The sequence below is a fragment of the Chiloscyllium plagiosum genome, unplaced genomic scaffold, assembly GCF_037043375.1.
Source record: "Chiloscyllium plagiosum isolate Xiang-an unplaced genomic scaffold, Cpla_swu_hap1 HiC_scaffold_43, whole genome shotgun sequence".
NCBI lineage: Eukaryota > Metazoa > Chordata > Chondrichthyes > Orectolobiformes > Hemiscylliidae > Chiloscyllium > Chiloscyllium plagiosum.
The window spans coordinates 33,066,430-33,085,579 of record NW_028270181.1 but is presented as its reverse complement, the minus strand read 5'-3'; the positions used below and the strand labels follow the sequence as shown (position 1 = coordinate 33,085,579).

At 41.2% G+C, this 19,150-nt stretch overlaps 1 protein-coding gene and 1 long non-coding RNA gene across 3 annotated transcripts in view; one reads left to right on the top strand and one right to left on the bottom strand.

The window, feature by feature from the left end:
* The window catches only part of LOC122541738 (primary cilium assembly protein FAM149B1-like), a 204,747-nt gene extending 193,938 nt beyond the window's left edge, over positions 1–10,809 (top strand). For both annotated transcript variants that reach the window (XM_043678630.2, XM_043678629.2), the window contains 2 exons: positions 3,183–3,317; positions 5,179–10,809. In XM_043678630.2, the coding sequence (XP_043534565.1) occupies positions 3,183–3,317; positions 5,179–5,252 (209 nt within the window). In that variant the 3' untranslated portion in view covers positions 5,253–10,809. The remainder of the gene's footprint in view (positions 1–3,182; positions 3,318–5,178) is intronic.
* The window catches only part of LOC148137463 (uncharacterized), a 33,106-nt gene that overhangs the window by 697 nt on the left and 13,259 nt on the right, over positions 1–19,150 (bottom strand). The gene's annotated exons all lie outside the window — the stretch shown is intronic.

The following is a 19,150-nucleotide window of genomic DNA, read 5'->3' as shown; positions in this document are numbered from 1 at the left end:
TCTGGAACTTTGACTAGCTAAGGAGCTACATATTTGTAAGTTCTATCGAAGCAAATAAAAGCTTATAAAAGATTCAGGCTCTAGTTCTACTTTTCACTATTGAATTTAAGATGAATGTTGGTACTACGAAAAAAATGTAAAGTTGAAACCTTAATGGCGTTTGTGAAAAATGGCAAAATGTAAATCTAAATTGACAGGGAATCCAAAGCCCAATCATGTTTAGCTGTTTCATCAAAGACCTTTCTTCTCATAAGATCAAAAGTGGTCATGTTTGGTGACAGTTGCACAGTGACAAACCCTCTAAACCATTCACTGTTCAGACTTTGAAATATATTTATGGGCGGCACGGTGGCACAGTGGTTAGCACTGCTGCCTCACAGTGCCTGAGACCCGGATTCAATTCCCGCCTCAGACTGTGTGGAGTTTGCACATTCTCCCCGTGTCTGCGTGGGTTTCCTCCGGGTGCTCCGGTTTCCTACCCGTAGTGTTAGGTAATGGGTAAATGTAGGGGTATGGGTGGGTTGCGCTTCGGCAGGGCGGTGTGGACTTGTTGGGCCGAAGGGCCTGTTTCCACACTGTAAGTAATCTAATCCCCATTCCTTCAGTGCTGCTGAGACAAAATCCAGAAACTCCCGCCCTAATGGCATTCTGTGTCGACTTACATCAAATTAACCAAAGCCATTCAAGAGTCATCTGACCTCCACTTTCTCAAAAGCAACTAGAGATGGGCAATAAAGATGGCATAACAAGATGTCCACATTTCATGAATGAATTTTTTTAAAACCCGCTGTCAGTTTCACCCTGCCTCCAGCAACACGAGTCCTATGTCTGTGTTCCCTCTGCCTGTAGCAACACCAGTTGTGTGTCAGTATTCCCCATGTCTGCAGCCACACCAGTCCTGTGTCCATGCTCGCCATGCCTGTACCCATATCAGCCCCAGGTCAGTGTTCCCCCTTCCTGCAGCAACATCAGCCTGAGTCTGTATTCCCTCTTGCTTCTAGGAACACTAGACCCATGTCTGTGTTCCCCTGCCTCCAGCAACGCTAGCCCTTTCTGTCTTTACCCTTTCTGCAGCAACGTTAGCCTGTGTTTATATTCCCTGAGGATCTAAAATTTGAATTTAGGTTGTTGTCAGAAGCAACAAGTATATGTAGATTTTTACAAACCACAAATTGGCTTTTCAATTTAAAATAACACAACAAAATGGCTGAGAATAATGATTGAACTCTGTGAACTTGTACTGCTGTTTTGCAGAATTAAGCTAAACTCCAAAGATAAGAGAACAATGGAGTTTTCATAAAATAAATACTGATACATTAATTGACCATTCGAACTAACCTTGAACTGCTACCACGACATGATGATTTACATAATTAAGACCCTTTTCCCAGGGAATATCATTGGATTAGCCTGTTGTAAATCGTGTCACCTTATAATATGTGATTGGTCTTTTCCTGTAATTAAGGCTGTACTGTCTCTTAAAAAGCATAAATAATGTGTTATTTTCGAATGTAATTGCACAACTTCATCACGGAACACAGAACCTTTAACCTCTGTGCCTTACTTTAATAAACTAATGACCCTTGCTTTGTACAGACTGCATTCCATTGATTCTTTTGACCGCTTTCGAACCAAGAGGCCCCTTTGGAGGGGTTTAGATCCTCACTAGTAACAATAGCCCCAAAGTCTGTGTTCCCTCTATCTCCAACAACACCAGTACCGAACCTGTGATCCCATACTTGTAGTGACATCAGCCATGTGTCTGTGATCCCCCTGGCTGCAGCAATACTAACTCTGTGTCTCTGTGCGTACATCACCATCAATCTGCCACTCATTTCCTCTTAATCGATCAGCAGCAACTCCTTAAGCCAACTGTCCCTCCTCCAAATATCATAGAATTTCTCCAGCACAGAAGGAGGCCATATAGTCTACCATCTCTGCACTGGCTCTGCACTCAGTGGAAATCACTGAGCATCTCAGTAGCAGTCTTCCTTGAGCCATGTGTACCGTTCCTCTACGGATAATAAAATTTAGTAAGAGCAAACATCCTGAATGCCTCAATTGAATCGACCTGCACTACAGTCTTAGGCTTCACATTCTACACCCTAACCACTCACTTGTAGCAAAAGCTTTTCTGTCAGCATTGCTTCTGATCTCTGATTTTCCAACCTTCCACCCTTGGAAACACTTTCTGTCTGTCACAAACCCTCCATACCCCTCATTGTTTTGAACACTACGATGAAATCTCTTTTCGATTTTCTTTCCAAGAATAACAATTGCAACTTCTCTAACCTTTCAACCTAACATTGCAACAAAATTTCTTCATCCCTGTATCCTTTTGGATCTGTTCTGCACTCTCTCTAATGACTTGGTAAAGTGCAGCACCTAGACCTGAAATCATTACTCCAGCTAAGGTCAAACTAGCAATTTATACAAAGTTTGATGCAACTTCCCTTCCTGTCAAATTATGTGCCTATATTAATAAAGCCAAGGATTCTGTATGCTTCATTCATCACTTTTTAAACATGTCTTGACATTTTCAATTATTAATGCAGATATATGGCCAAGTCACTTAGTTTTGTAGCCACCTTAGTGTTTTCCTTTATTTTATATTACTTTTATTTTGTATTACCTTTATTAAGAACATTCCTACCAAAATGAGTTACGTCACTTTTTTACACCAAACTTGCCTGCCCATTCCATCATCTTACTTATATCCTTTTAACCTTCTATAGAATATCCTTCTATTCTATCCTTTTCACAGTTCACAACTTTTCCAAGATCTATTTTATCTGCAAATGTACCCAATATATTTTATATATATAGAAGAACAGCAAGGATTTAAACACCAAACTCCTGGAGAACTCTAAGACAGCCTTCCCTGTCTGAAAATTATCATTCATCATTTCTCTGATTCCTGTCTCCTCTTCAACCATTATCTTGTCCCATCCTCATTCTCTTCCTTGTTAACCCCGCCTTCTGGTTCACAGTTTCTTCACTGTTGTAACTGCTATGGAAATGCAAGTTGATATGAGTATGAGTATCTGTTACAGCAAGGGCTCGGAGGCTGAGAAACCTCTGAGAGAGCATCAAACAAAGAAGATTGAGGGTCACTGAGTGACCTGTAAATAAATATTTTAGCTATTTGATTAACTTAATTGGATTGCCATTGTTTATTCCAGATTCCAATTCCACCGGAGTGACTGAACTGAATTTGAATAGTTCCAGCTCCTCTCACCTCGAAATGTTGCAACATCACAGCCACAGTGGGTCACTAATTGAAGCTGAAGAGAAGGTGGAGGAGCAGACGTCACTGGGTAGGACATGGTTAGAACGGTTAGGAACATGGCAACAGGAATGGCCAATGAGCTGCCTGAACCTGAATTAGATTACAGCTGAGGCGGGGTTCTATATTTCTGCTGAACTACTTATGAAGACATTCTTTCTGACATCATCCTGAGCAACAAGCTCCAACTTTAGGCTTGCTTTGGATATTCCCACTAGAAAAAAATAGTCTTCTGTATCCACCCTTTCATCTCCTTGATTCATCTTCAACAACTCCATCTGAATATCATTTATCCTTTATATACAAGAGAATTCAAGCCTAGTCTATGCAACCTGGTCCATAAAACGTAATCCCTTTATTTCTGGTCACTTTCTGGTGAATTGGTGCTACATCCATTCAAGAAGAATGTCATTTACTTCCGAGATGCAGGGCTGACAGCTGAATACAGTGCTACAGTAAGGATCTAATGAGAAATTTACATAGTTGTGATCTGACTTTCACTCTTTTAAATTCCAATCCTCTTGAAATATGAGTTAACATTCAATTCACCTTTTATATGTTTTGAATTTGTCTGCTAATTATTAGCGAGTGCTGTTCTTGGATCCTCAAATCCCTCTGCTCCTTCACTGTTCTCAGGTCTCACTACTTAGCAAATATTATCTTTTAGAAGTCCAGGTTGGATGATTTCACACTTTTCCAATTTGAACTCCATTCGTCAGTTTTATCCACTCACTTTAATGATTAGTATTTTCTTGCAACACTTATTTATATATTCCACTGTGACATCTAACTTATCAATGAACTTGGAAATGTGACTTTCTATTCCTCCACCCAAGTTGTTTATAAACATAAGCATAATGATCCCATTACAGATCCCTGTAGAATCTCATCAGTCATATTTTCCTACTAGTTGTTTCCTACCTTCTAATCAACTGCCAATCCATGTCAATAAGTTGCCTTCAATTCCTTGTGCTCTCACTTCTTAAATGTTATCAGAACCTTTTTAAGTGACTTCTGAAAGTTGAAACAAGCAAATCTGAGACACTGCCTTATCCACCAAGCTAATTATTGGCTCAAACCATTTAACCAGCTTCAGTAGACATGACTTACTCTATACAAAATCATATTGGCCTTCCCTCAATGGCTCACATTTGTCCAACTGTTTTGTCACTCTGCCCCTCAGACCAATGTATAAAAACGTGACTGCATTAGATTAAAAAATTGATCAATTCCTCACTTGTCCTTTTCTTCAATAAAGGGAAGGTCACCCGTCACTTGGTTTGGAAGATTGCCAATTACTGGATCAAGAGAATGTTATGATAATCATTGATCATGACTGTAGCAGCTATACCTATCTCAGAGACTTTGCGACCCTGGGGTGGACAACATGGAGTGAGGGAAAGTTGTCTATCTTTAGCCTCTTCAGTTTCTCTAAAATCATTTCATAACTTCTATTAGATTTAATTAGATCGTCACTTTGGTTTATTTTTAGTACTGCTTATATCTCTGGTATTTTCTTCCCATCCTCCACTGCAGAGACTGATATTTAATAAAGCTGTCATTTCCTGATTTTCAATAACCATATCACCTATGGCTGTCCTTAAACGGTTCACCTTAAATGGGTCTGGGTGGGTTACCTTTCGGATGGTTGGTGTGGACTTATTGGGCTGAAGGGCCTGTTTCCACACTGTAGGGAATCTAATCTAATCACAGCCACAGCAGGTCACTAGCTGTAGAGCGCAATTAAGAGAGGCTTAGGGATAGGTGGGAAGATGGATAGGTAGGTTTTGGGGTGGTGGTGGCAGGTGGGTAAGAAAATAGAAAGGGACTATACACTGATCGGAGCTATGTGAAAAAGAAAAGTGGAGAATCTATGTTTCTTTCTGTATCAGGTCACCATTTACCGCTCCCCATCCCACCTCTTATTCGTGGAGGCATTGGCTCAAGAAGCAGGACTGCGTTATAGAAAACAATAGAAGGGAGCTTCATGGAGGAAGAGTCTACCCTACCCATTCTAGTGAGTGATGTCTGGACCAAAGCATGTTGTTATTTGCACAATTCAGGAACATGGCCAGCAAGCAGCACACCCTCTCTGTCAAACTGAGTGGTTTTATTCAGAACAATGACTGATGTAAAATATGTTATCAACCATCTGTTTAGGTTGGATGCAACATAAAAGGAATTTTCAGTCCATTTACTGTGAGAACCAAGTAGCGATGAATTAATCAAATTCCTGATTGCTAGCTCAGCAAAGCCTTTATCCATAGATTGATATTTACGAGGATAGAAATGCGTCAGTTTAACCTGATCTGTTTGATTTATCTTCTTCCACACAGGCCTCTGCTAGCCATTAAAATGATTTCAAAGGAAGCCTGTGGCAAGTGTTGAAAACTTCCTGCCTCCAGTATCTATGACTAATTTGGTCACAGTTTTGAGATGCTGGATTTGCAATTGGCTGTTGAAATTACCTTGTACTGATCTGTAATGAGGGAGTGAGGGGGTCCCAGGAATGTATGGCCTTAAAATGGGGTTCCTAGAAAGTGTGTGAGCTAGGTCCTAGACACATGTGGGACGGAGTACACATGGGAACCTGTGGGAGGAGGGGGTACCAGGAACACCTGATAGAAACAAGTCCCAGGAGTATGTGAGAGGGAGTGGGTTTGGAATGTGTGGGAGTTGAGGATACTGGGAATGTGTGCGGGTTAGTGATCCCACTTGAAATTGGCTTTTGGAAAATGTTGTCCACATTCTGATTTGTGAACATTAAATTACAGAGAATGTAATGATCTTTTAATATGGTCTGGCAGAGGCCTTAGTGGACACATGACCTCTTGCTTCACAACCTCCATTATCTGTCTCCCTGCTCTTGCAAACCCCATCAAAGGAGGATATATGTCCAGTTGCTCTGGCTTGAAAACATGGGTAGAATTTTTGTGAGTGAGCCCAATGTGAACATAAAATGTCTATTGATGCACCAAGAATGAAGTGATAATGAGGACAATACATTTGTCTTTTCACCCTTTTCCTGCCTTTGGGAATTAAAACTCAGAGTCATCTGTTCGAACAAGTTTATAAAGTTTATAAGAATAATATAATTGATTGATCCACAGACAGATTAGAATCACACTTTGTAACTTATTCCAAGGCTCATTGTTTCATACTTGTGCTCTAAGTCGACGTTAAAACTGCTAAAGAAAACATTGCTGGTCAGCAACACTGACAGAGATATATTGCACAAATGCTAACTGATACTCAACTGACAAGCGGTTTAGCAGGGAAGGGTAGATTCACTTCAATTAAGTACCCAGTACTGATCTGAACAGCTTTTTGTCTCTGATTTAAGCAGACATTGTCCACATTATTCTAGAATTGAAACTAAAATGTTTAATCTGTATCTATTAGACTGCTATTATGTTAAAAGGGACATAGGAATAGGAGAAAGCCATCTAGTCCCTTGATCTTGTTCAGCTACTCAGTGAAATCAGAGCTGCTCTATGACCTGAGTCCATATACCCAACCTTGCCCCTTATTTGTTAATATATCTGGATAATAAAACTATTAGTCCCAGTTTAATACGAGCAATTAATCCAATGTTGTTTGGTATTTACAGAAGAGAATCCAAATTTATTCCCCTCTGTGTGGAAAAGTATTTCCTAATTTTACTGCTGAAATATCTGGCACTAATTTTTAGGATTATAGATTCCCCAGCTAGTGGAAGTAGTTTGTCCACTTTTATCTGTTTTCCTTAATATCTGAATAACTGCTTAAATCACCCTGAAAGGTCTAAATTCCTGGCAATAGAATTCCACTTTGAAGATTCTCTCTTCATAATTAGCAGTTGCAGTATCATTCAGTTACTCTACACTTCCTCCAAAGCCAAGAGTGTCTTTCTGAAAATCTGTTGGCCAGCACCATTCAAAATATTCCAGAGATGATCTATCCAGGACTGTATACCTGTCAGTGGATCTCTCCTTTGTTTAGTAGGTGTATAATTTTGCCAAACTGAACCTTGTAATACATTCAAAATAAAATTATATCTCCAGATGAATTCCATTTCCCTTTGACTCCTGCTCAAATCATAATTGCACAGGATCCAATCTACTCACTTGCCAATACTTTACATTAGATTTTAGTAGGTTAATTACTGTCTTTAAGGATTATCAGCACTGGGAGCAGGAGTAGACAATTCAGCCCTTCGATCCTGCTCCACCATTCAAAATGATCATGTCTGATCTCATCGCATCTTCAACTCATCTTTCCTGTCTGCTCTCAATTAACCGTTTACTCATTAAATATCTGTTTAGTCCATCCCTGTCCTTGTTCTCTTATCATCAGCTGGCTGTGCTTGTGATTTGAGAGACCAATCAGCTGTGAACTTTACGTTTTCTGTGACCTTTGCACTACTTTATACTGTGACATTTCTCCTCTGCTTTACATTTTCACCAGTATTAAAAATTACTTTGGACTTCCATTGGTTTCTCATCAATGACAGCTAAGTCAGCCTGGGATGTAGCTACATCATTCCCACGCTCTCAGCTGAAAATACTTAATGTCTTGAGGCATTTCGGATTGAGGTCAAAATCAGCTCTCTCAATCCTTCTCTCCTCCAAATAATGCTCAATGTCCAAAGATGATCTGTGAAGTCTTTGTTGGATCCAGTTTCACTCCATCTTCACCCTTCTCTTCCACATCCAGTTCGCCATCCTTCCCCTCCTTTCCACTCCCTGCACAACTCTACCCTCTACTTCCATTTCTTCCTTCCTTCCATTTCTAGTTCCTGTGACCAGCCTTCCATTTCCAATTCTCTCACTTCACCCACTCCTCAGATCCTCTAAATATCTTCTGCTCTTTAGCTATGCTTTTCTCTATTCCCAACCCATTCACAACCACATACAATGAACACTTGCCATTTCCTTTATCCATCAGTTCTGCAGTATCAGGTGAATGTGTATAATAATCTTCATGCCACAGTTTCTGTTCTCTAACTTTCAGATGTCTTGTCAACCAATGTTGTTGTGTTCAGAGTGTGGGAGAATACCTCAGGATCACAAGACATTCTGATCGTCACTGTTTGGTGATATCCATGAGAGGATCAGAGGATTGATTGATTCATTTATTCATTGTTCAGAGGTCAGAGGATTGTGAGGATCACACAATAGTTCTGCCTCAGATTGGGATCCATACAAATCTTATGCATGTGTTGGTAGTGTACAGACTGGGGTATGTGTAATGGGTCGATATGATATTGTACTGAACAGATTACAGATTCATTTTAAGAAACTGTAAAAGCTGGTTTATTGCTGCAGCAAAGATTCAAATGCTATTTTGGTGTTATTAAATTTTTGTAAATTTATATGTCAGAATTTTTATAAATTTCTTTAGTTTTGATTATACAATAAAATTTGTGTTAACATGAGGAATATTTGCTATTAATTTTGGTTGACTGATTCTGTTACTCATCCATAATTTGTCAATACATGCACTTGAATTCTCTTTCTGACATCTGTTTCTCAGTTAAATGTTTTCCCTCTCTTCTATTTCATTTCTCTCCAGAGACATAGAGTTTTACAACACAGAAGAAGGCCCTTTGGCCCATTGTGTCTTTGCCAGTCAAGCACCTATTTATTAGAAATTCCATTTCCCAGCATTTGGCCCATAGACTTTTTTGTTATTGAATTTCAAATGTTCATCTAATACTACTTAAACGGTGTAACGGTTCCTGCCACTATCATCATTTCAGGCAGTAGGTTCCAGATTCATCCCAGCCTTTGGATGAAAATATTTTCCTGAAATCCCCTCGAAACCTCCTGCTCCTTACTTTAAATCTGTGCCCCCGATTATTGCCCCATCTACTGAGGAATAATACATTTACCTACTTACCAGAACAATGCCCCTTATAATTTTAGACTTCAATTAGGTATCCCCTCAGTCTCCTCTGCTCGGAGACCCCATGATGTCTATGTAGTCTCTCCTCTTGTTGAAATGCTCCAGCCCAGGTGGGGTTTCTAGTGTATCTCCAGTGCACCCTCTCCAGTGCAAACACATGCTTCCTATAGTCTGGTGACCAAAACTGTGCACAGTATTCCAATCACAGCCTAACTGTTATCATGTACAGATCCATCATGATTTCATATTCAATGCCTTGACTAATAAAGGCAAGAACCCTTTATGCTAGTTGTGTGTTTGTTGCATATCATCTTGGCTTTCATTTTCCTTTTTAGTTTGGACTCTCAATCCACAACGTTTTCCCTATTTTTCCACTCATAATTGTTCTGCAGATTTGCATATTTCATCCTCTCTGTATATGAGACATACAGCATGGAAACAGACCCTTCGGTCCGAACTGTCCACGCCGATCATGTTCTCAAACTAAACTAGTCCCATCTGCCTGCAATTGGCGCATATCCCCCACCCCAAACCTTTGCTATTCATGAACTTATCCAAATGTCTTGTAACATTGTAACTGTACGTGCATCCATTACTTTCACTGGCAGTTTATTTGACACATGGACCACTCTCTGTGTAAAAATGTTGCCCTTCATCTCCTTTTTAAATCTTTCACTCCTCGCCCCTAGTTTTGAACTCTCCCACAAAGGCAAAGACCTGGTCATTTGTCTTATCTATGCCCTTCGTGATTTTATAAACCCTAATAATAAACCCTAATAAGATCACCCCTGAACCTCCAATGCTGCAGTGAAAAAAGTCCCAGCAACAACCTGGTAAATCTTTTCTGACCCCTCTTCAGTTTAATAATATCCTTCCTATAACAGGGTGAACAGAATTGCATACAGTACTCCAGAACAGGCCTCATCCATGTCCTATACAACCTCAATGCAACATTCCAACTCCAATACCCAAAAGTATGAACAATGAAGGAAGACTGCTAAACGCCTTTTTAACCACACTATCTAATTGTGACAAAATTTCAAAGTATTAAGTCCCTGAACTGCTATGTCTCCCTGTTCTACAATACCATCCAGGCCCCTACCATTAATTGCATAAATCCTGTCCTTGTTTGCATTACCAAACTACCTCACATTTTTCCAAATTAAACTCCATTTGCCACTCCTCAGCCCAGTAACCCAATGAATCAAGATGTCTTTTTGTAATTTTAGATAATCTTCTTCACTATCCCCATACCATCAATTTTGATGTAATCTGAAAACTTAATAACCATGCCTTCTATATTCTCATCCAACTCATTTATATAAAAGATAAATAAAGGTGGACCCCTAGTACTGATCCCTGTGGAACACATTGGTCACAGGATTCCTGCCCAAAAAACAATTTTCCATGACCAACCTCTGTCTCAGACCTTAAAGCCAATTTTGTAACCAATTGGCAAACTCACCCTGAATCCCATGTGATCTAAATTTAATAATTAGTCTGCCATTGTGAAACTTTGTCAAAGGCTTTACGAAAGTCTAAGCAAACAACATCTATCGCTCTGTCTTCATCAATCTTTCTGGTAAATTCACTAAAAAACTCAATCAAGTTTGTGAGACACAACTTTCCTGGCACAAAACCATGCTGAACTATCCCTAAACATCCTTACCTCTCCAAATGTATGTAAATCCTATCTTTCAGAATGTGTGTTCCTTTCCGGATAAGGGAAATTTAATTTATTTCACATAGTAATAAAGTTGATAACCAGATTGTTACTTGTTTGAAGAATAAGTTTCCCCATAGTAAATGTGTTATTTTTGAGTATCTTGAAAAGCCTGGTGAAATGGTAATATTTAATGGTAATAAAGAGAAACAAAGTGATGACTTTTAGTGATTGAATAAGACTTTGGTATGGCTCACGAAGTGCTTGACTTTGCTTAGCTTCCAACGCACTCCTCGCACTAGTCATAACAGTATATCAGAATTGGAAGACCATTTGTGCAATCCTAATTTACTGTTTCCAATTGTAAGTGGTTATCAATAACAGAAAGATATTTGCAAATAAATTTATACTTATGGCCTCTGTGAAAATCTGGAAAATACAGGGAGAGGCTGAATAGGCTGGGACTGCTTTCTCTTGGAGCGTCAGAGGCTGAGGGGTGACCTTATAAAGATTTATAAAATCATGAGGATAAGGTGAATAGGCAAGATCTTTTCCCTGGGTTGGGGGAGTCCAGAACTAGAGGGCATAGGATTACTGTGAGAGGGGAAAGATTTTAAAAAGACCTAAGGGGCAACTTTTTAATGCAAAGTCCATGTGTGGAATGAGCTGCCAGAAGAAGTGGTGGAGGCTGGTACAACTGCAACATTTAAAAGGCATCTGGATGAATATATGAATAGGAAGGGTTTAGAGGGATATGGGCCAAGTGCTGGCAAAGGTGACTAGATTAATTAATCCTGAAGAAGGGCCTGTGCCCGAAACGTCGAATCTCCTGTTCCCTGGATGCTGCCTGACCTGCTGTGCTGTTCCAGCAATAAAGTTTCAGCTTTGATCTCCAGCATCTGCAGACCCCACTTTCTCCCCAGATTAATTTAGGATGTCTGGTCAGCATGGATGAGTCAGACCGAAGGGTCTGTTTCTGTGCTGTACATCTCTGACTCTATGTGGAACTGTTTGGGCACTTCGTGGAAATGATGCTAATAGTTTAATATGAGCAGTGATCTGCCCGCTGTTCATGTTAAGTTAAATGAAATTGGAGAAAAAAAAACAACAAAATGTTTTGTACTTTAAGAGATGAGGTTTATGATGCTAATTCATGGAAAATGTGGTTTGAAAAATGAAATGAGAGCTCTTGTGCAGGTTGTTGCTTCATAGCATTTCTGGACTTAACTTCTGTTATCATAGATGAAGATGATCAGTAAGAAAGAAACCCCAGAAATTGTAAGTTTCTGTCATCTTCACTCAGTGGAAGTTTTTGGAAACTTGATAGTTTCCAAATATCTGTATTTCTGAGTACCTTATAAATGCTAAATACAAAACAAGCCATTTTGTAAAAACTTAGATCCAACTTGGTTCCAGTCTGAACTGAAAATTTTTCAAGTTTCCACTTGCAGCAATTCAATTTTGTGGATATCTTGAAAAGTCATCGCATTCCTATCCTGTGTTTGCACTCCCTGGCCAACAGATTTTTTTTTTCTGTGGCCTTTTTTCGAAAAAAAGCAATATTATCTCTGCAAAAATCTTTGTGCTGTACGAATGTATCAATAATGAATGGGATATAGTTCTACTTTCAGATTATAACTTAGATATTAACTAATATTTGCTACTTGCTTAAGAATAAGTTTTTTTTTAATAAACAGATTAAAGTTCATTTTAAATGCCTGGTGAAAGTCTCTTTCATTCTGGATATTATATAAAACAGAATCGATTGCCCATGTTGGTGATTAAATCGAGCCACCGAACTGACCGCTACTGATTGTGGGCCAGCTCCCGAACCTGCAGAAACTACGCTGGGGGGAGATCAGTGGCAAACTGCTGCCCCAGGTGTTGAAGGAGGTGAGAGCGCGGGTTGGGGAGGGGGTGGGAGGGGCAGTTTGCGACTGCATTTATTTAGGATATAAAAAACAAAGAAAATTTACAGCCCAGGAACAAGCCCTTCGGCCCTCCAAACCTGAGCCGATCCAAATTCACTGTCTAAACCTATCTCCCAATTCCTAAGCATCTGTTTTCCTCTGCTCCCCACTTACCCATGCATCTGTCCAGATGCACCTTAACTGAATCTATTGAGCCTGCCTCTACTATGGCTCTATGGCAATGCATTCCAGGCATTTACTTGCCACGTATTTACCCCTTAAACTTTTCACCTGTCACCTTGATCACGTGACTTCTCGTTATTGAATCCCTCACCCTGGGAAAGGCTCTATCTACCCTGTCTATACCCTTCATGATTTTGTAGACCTCAATCAAGTCCCCCCTCAATCTCCTTTTTTCTAATGAAAGCAATCCTAACCTACTCAACCTCTCTTAATGGCTAGTATCTTCCATACCAGGCAACATCCTCATAAACCTCTGCAGCCTCTCCCGAGCGTCCATATCCTTTTGGTAATGTGGCAAATGCAGCCGAACCAAAGTCTTGTACAATTTTAACATGATCTACCACCTCTTATACTCAATACCCCAACCAGTGAAGACAAGCACACCATATGCCTTCTTGACTGCTCTATCCACCTGTACAGCCACTTTCAGGGTACAATGAACCTGAACTCCCAAATCTCTCTGGTCATCAACTTTTCCCAAAGCTCTTCCATTTACAGTATAGTTCGCTCTAGAACTAGACTTCGCAAAATGCATCTGAACTCCATTTGCCACTTCTCCACCCAACTCTCCAGTCTACCTATACTCTCCTGTATTCTTTGACAGTCCCCTATGGTTTCTGTTACTCCACCAATCTTCGTGTCATCTGCAAACTTACTGATCAGACCAACAATGTCCTCTTCCAGATCATTTATGTATATCACAAACAACAGTGGCCCCAGCACTGATCTCTGTGGAACATCACTCCATTCTCCATTTTGAGAAACTTCCTTCAACTACTACTCTCTGTCTCTTGTTAGATTAGATTACTTACAGTGTGGAAACAGGCCCTTCGGCCCAACAAGTCCACACCGACCCGCCGAAGCGAAACCCACCCATACCCCTACATTTATCCCTTATTACCTAACACTAAGGGCAATTTAGCATGGCCAATTCACCTAACCTGCACATCTTTGGACTGTGGGAGGAAACCGGAGCACCCGGAGGAAACCCACGCAGACATGGGGAGAACGTGCAAACTCCACACAGTCAGTCGCCTGAGTCGGGAATTGAACCCGGGTTTCTGGCGCTGTGAGGCAGCAGTGCTAACCACTGTGCCACCGTGCCGCCCACGCTCAACCAGTTCTTTATCCACCGAGCTAGAACACCCTGCACACCATGTGACTTCACTTTCTCCATCAGTTTACCATGGGGAACCTTATCAAATGCCTTATTAAAGTCCATGTATATGACATCAACAGCCCTTCCTTCATCCAACAACTTGGTTACTTCCTCGAAGAAGGCACGATCTACCCCGCACAAAACCATGTTGCCTATCACTGATAAGCCCATTCTTTTCTACATATAAATAGATCCTATTCCTCAGTACCTTCTCCAGCAACTTTCCCACCACTGACGTCAGGCTCACTGGTCTATAGTTACCTGGACTATCCCTTTTACCCTTCTTTTACAGGGGGACAACATGAGCAACCCTCCAGCCCTCCAATGTTTAAAGATGCTACAAAGATATCTGTCCGGGCCCCAGCTATTTCCTCTCTCGCCTCCCTCAGCAACCTGGGATAGATCTCATCCAGTCCTGGGATTTGTCCACCTTAATATCCTTTAGCCTACCCAACACATCTTCCCTCCTTAAGTCAACGTGATCCAGAGTAAACAAACGTCTATGTCTAATCTCAGCATTCATCACCTCCCATTCCTCAGTGAACACTGATGCAAAGTAATCATTGAGAGTCTCGCCCATTTTCTCAGGTTCGACACACAACTTTCCTTCATTATCCTTTAGTGGACCGATCCATTCTCTGTTTACCCTCTTACTTCTTACATAAGAATAAAAGGCCATAGGATTCTCCTTAATTCTGCTTGCTAAAGTTATTTCATGACCCCTTTAGCCCACTTGATTCCTTTTAAGACTGGTCCTACTCTCCCGATACTCCTCCAAGGCCTGTTCTGTTGTTAGTTTCCTGGAACTTATGTACATTTCCCTTTTCCTTTTGGCTAGTCGCACGATTTCTCCTGTCATCAATGGTTCACGAATCTTGCCTTTCCTCTCCCCTGTTTTCAAAGGGACATGCCTATCCTGCACTACCTTCAACCTATCTTTGAAAGCCTCTCACATATCAAATGTGGACTTTCCTTCAAATAGCTGTGTCCAATCCACATTTCCCAGCTCCTGCCTAATTTTGCCTTGGCCCAGTTTAGTGCTCGTCCCTGAGGACCACCCTCATTTTTGTCTATGAGTATTCTAAAACTTACAGAATTGTGGTCACTATTCCCAAAGAAATCCCCCACTGCAACTTTTACCATCTGGCCTGGCTCATTCCCCAACACCAGGCCAATATGGCCCCTTCCCTTGTTGGACTATTGACATACTGCTCTAGAAAACCTTCCCAGATGCTCCTTACAAATTCTGCCCCATCCGGACCTCTGATGCTACATGTTTCCCAGTCAAAGTTGGGAAAATTAAGGTCTCCCATCACCACCACCCTGTTGCCTCTACATCTTTCCATAATCTGTTTACCTATTTGCCCCTCTACCTCACACTCACTGTTGGGAGGCTTGTAATACAGCCCCAAACTGCACCCTTCATATTTCTCAGCTCCATCCATAATGCCTCACTGCTCAAGCCCTCCATAGTGTCCTCCTTTATCACAGCAGTGATACCAGCAATACAACTCCACCCCCCCCCCCCTTTTACTTCCCTCACTGTCCTTTCTGAAGCATTTATATCCTGCAACATTTAGTTGTCAATCATGCCCTTCCTTCAACCAAGTCTCTGTGATCGCAAGAATGTCATACTCCCAGGCACCAATCCAAGCCCTAAGTTCATGTAGTTGGGATGGACGACTTGGACCAAAAGGTCTGTTTCTGTGCTGTGCATTTCTATGACGGAACAGACCTTCAATCTAACTTGTCAATGCCAACCAGCTATCCTAAATTAATCTAGTTGCATTTGCCAGCACTTGGCCCATATCCCTCCAAACCCTTCCTATTCATATACCCATCCAGATGCCTTTTAAATGCTGTAATTGTACCAGCCTCCACCACTTCCTCTGACAGCTCATTCCATATCCGCACTATCCTTTGCATGAAAAAGTTGCCACTTAGGTCCCTTTTAAATCTTTTCCCTCTCACCCTAACTCCTGCCCTCTAGTTCTGGACTCTTCCAACCCAGGGAAAAGACCTATCCATGCCCCTCATGATTTTATAAACCTCTATAAGATCACCCCTCAGCCACTGATGCTCCAGGGAAAACAGCCATAGTCTATTTAACATCTTCCTATAGCTCAAACCTGTGACTGATGAAGTCATGGGGCTTAACCGGGACATTCTTCATGTCACAGTTATAATAGCATTAAAATAACAATTGTACTTCACCTATTTTTGAAAATTCCACAATTTCCACCTGTAGTCTGTGGTTCATGGTATCCAACTGCTTCTCTGAGTAGGAGGCTGTATAAATCAAATCGCCCTTAAGAGTCATGCATTGTACAGTACAGAATAAAGAATAAAGGCCCTTCAGCCTATTGCATTCATGCCAGCCGAAAACAACAACCTAACTACCTATTCTAATCCCACATCTAGCACTGGTCCTTTTGCCTGAAACATCAATTTTCCTGATCCTCAGATGCTACCTGACCTGCTGTGCTTTTCCAGCACCACTTAATCTAGACTCTGAATTCCAGCATCTGCAGTCCTCACTTTTGCCATAGCCTTGTATGCCTTGGCATTGCAAGTACACATCTAAATACATCGTATCACTCTCTGGATGAAAATGTTTTTCCTCACATCTCTTCGAAACCTTCTGCCCCTTACCTTAAATCTGTGAACCCCGGTCATTGATCCCTCCATCAAGGGGAAATGTTTCTTCCTATCTATCCTATTTATGCCCTCATAATTTTATGCATCTCAATTGTCCTCTCCCAATCTCCTCTGCTTCTAGTCCATTCAATCTCTTCATTACTAAAGCTGTCCTGCCCAAACAACTTCCTGGTAATCTCCTCTGCACCCTCTCCAATGCCATCATGTCCGGCCTATAATGCTAATTTCAGAACTTCACACATCTAGCCAAGGCCTAGCCAATGTTTTGAACAGTTCCGGCTTAATGTTAAACTCATCTCTTAAACTCAATGTCTTTGGTAATGAAGGCAAGTACCCCACATGCCTCTTTAACCACTTTTTCAATCTATTCTGATATCTCAAGGTACCAGTGTACATTCACAATGAGGTCCCTCTGATCCTCAGAGCTACCATTCATCATCCCTTGCCTTATGGAGGGTGTGTGTGTGTTGGTGGGTGGGGTATGGGGGTGATTCTGATTATGCTATCCACAAATCTGGACACAATGAACTTTGAGCATTCGAGACTTTCATCAATCTGGTCTTTTAATGAGTACATCATGAACAGTGTTACTTAACAGCATGATAACAGCACATTTATAATTACTTGGTAAAAACGAGGACTGCAGATGCTGGAAACCCGAGTCTGGATTAGAGTGGTGCTGGAAAAGCACAGCAGGTCAGGCAGCTTCCAAGGAGCAGGAAAATTGACATTTCGTGCAAAAGCCCTTCGTCAGGAAGGGCTTTTCCCCGAAATGTCGATTTTCCTGCTCCATTTATAATTACTTGTCTAACCATTGAGGGCATTACATCAGGTAAATAAGAATTTTGGTTTCAAAGTAAAACGCTATATCACATATCTACTTTTCGTTTCTGGCAAAAAAAATTCTCACATCTTTGAAATCTCCCTGTTATGATAATGATGTGCTAGAACTTGATATCACTCCTGACTTGTTGTAACCCACAGTATTTTATGGGATCTTTTTTAAGACTCTTACCTGGTGATGTGTAGATTAGGGTAGATTAGTCATGCTAAATTGACCATAGTGTCAGGGTTGTGCAGAATTGATGGATTAGCCATGGGAAATGCAGGGTCACAGGGATAGGGTAGAAGGTTGGGTCTAGGTGTGATGGTCTTTGGAGGGGTGGTGTGGACTCGATTGGCCAAATTAGATTGGATTAGATTACTTACAGTATGGAAACAGGCCCTTCGGCCCAACAAGTCCACACTGGCCCGCCGAAGCGCAACCCACCCATACCCCTACATTTACCCCTACATTTACCCCTTCTTACCTAACACTACGGGCAATTTAGCATGGCCAATTCACCTGACCTGCACATCTTTTGGACTGTGGGAGGAAACCGGAGCACCCGGAGGAAACCCACGCAGACACAGGGAGAATGTGCAAACTCCACACAGTCAGTCGCCTGAGTCGGGAATTGAACCCGGGTCTCTGGCGCTGTGAGGCAGCAGTGCTAACCACTGTGCCACCGTGCCGCACACACTGTGGGAGTTCAACAGTGAGCTGCGTAGAAGCTCTCTCTCTCCTTCTGCCCTTCTAACTTCAACCTGTAAGCATCGGTTCCATTTTTTTACTGGTCTTCAAGGGGGTTTGCTTATTGAATATATTCAGAACTGCATAATTAAGTCTAGATTGAATTCTGGCGGAGTTCTTTATTCTGTTCTTTGTGTTTCATTGTGTAATTTTGTGAATAATTTTTTTTGTGTATGTTTTAAACCTTGGTAGTCAACCTAGCTAACTTACTCCGTGTAACTTTCACTGTACACTTACCGAAACAAATCTGGGTTGACCGTTCAAGAATGTTTTGAGAGGTCTGCCCTAGTCCATTACAGAGTGGGGCTCTTTGTAGGTTTTAAACAGTGATTGGTAGGTACTAGTGTCTTTATTTCAGGTGTTGGTTTGGTAGTAATGGCTCTTTCAGTCACCAAAAGTTTTCTGCAGGTGGATGGGGTGACTTTGGAAGACCAGGCTGCAGGAATTAGCAGAGGAGCTGGAATTGGAACTGCCTGCCTCTGTGAGGAAAGTAGAGATAATTACAGCAGTAGCTCAGCATTTAACCTTGCTGGAGAAACCATCAGAATCTATAGTGATGGCAAGAATTCAATTGCAAATGAAGCAGCTCGAATTAGAGGCAAGATATAAGGAAAGGGCAGCAGAAATGAAACAGTTTGAGTTACAATTAAAAGCAGAAGAGAGGGACAAAGAGAGAGCAGAGGAAGAAAAAGAAAGTGTGTGAATTTCATAAAATTACACTTAAAAAGGAAAGATTAGAGTGGTGCTGGGAAAGCACAGCAGGTCAGGCAGC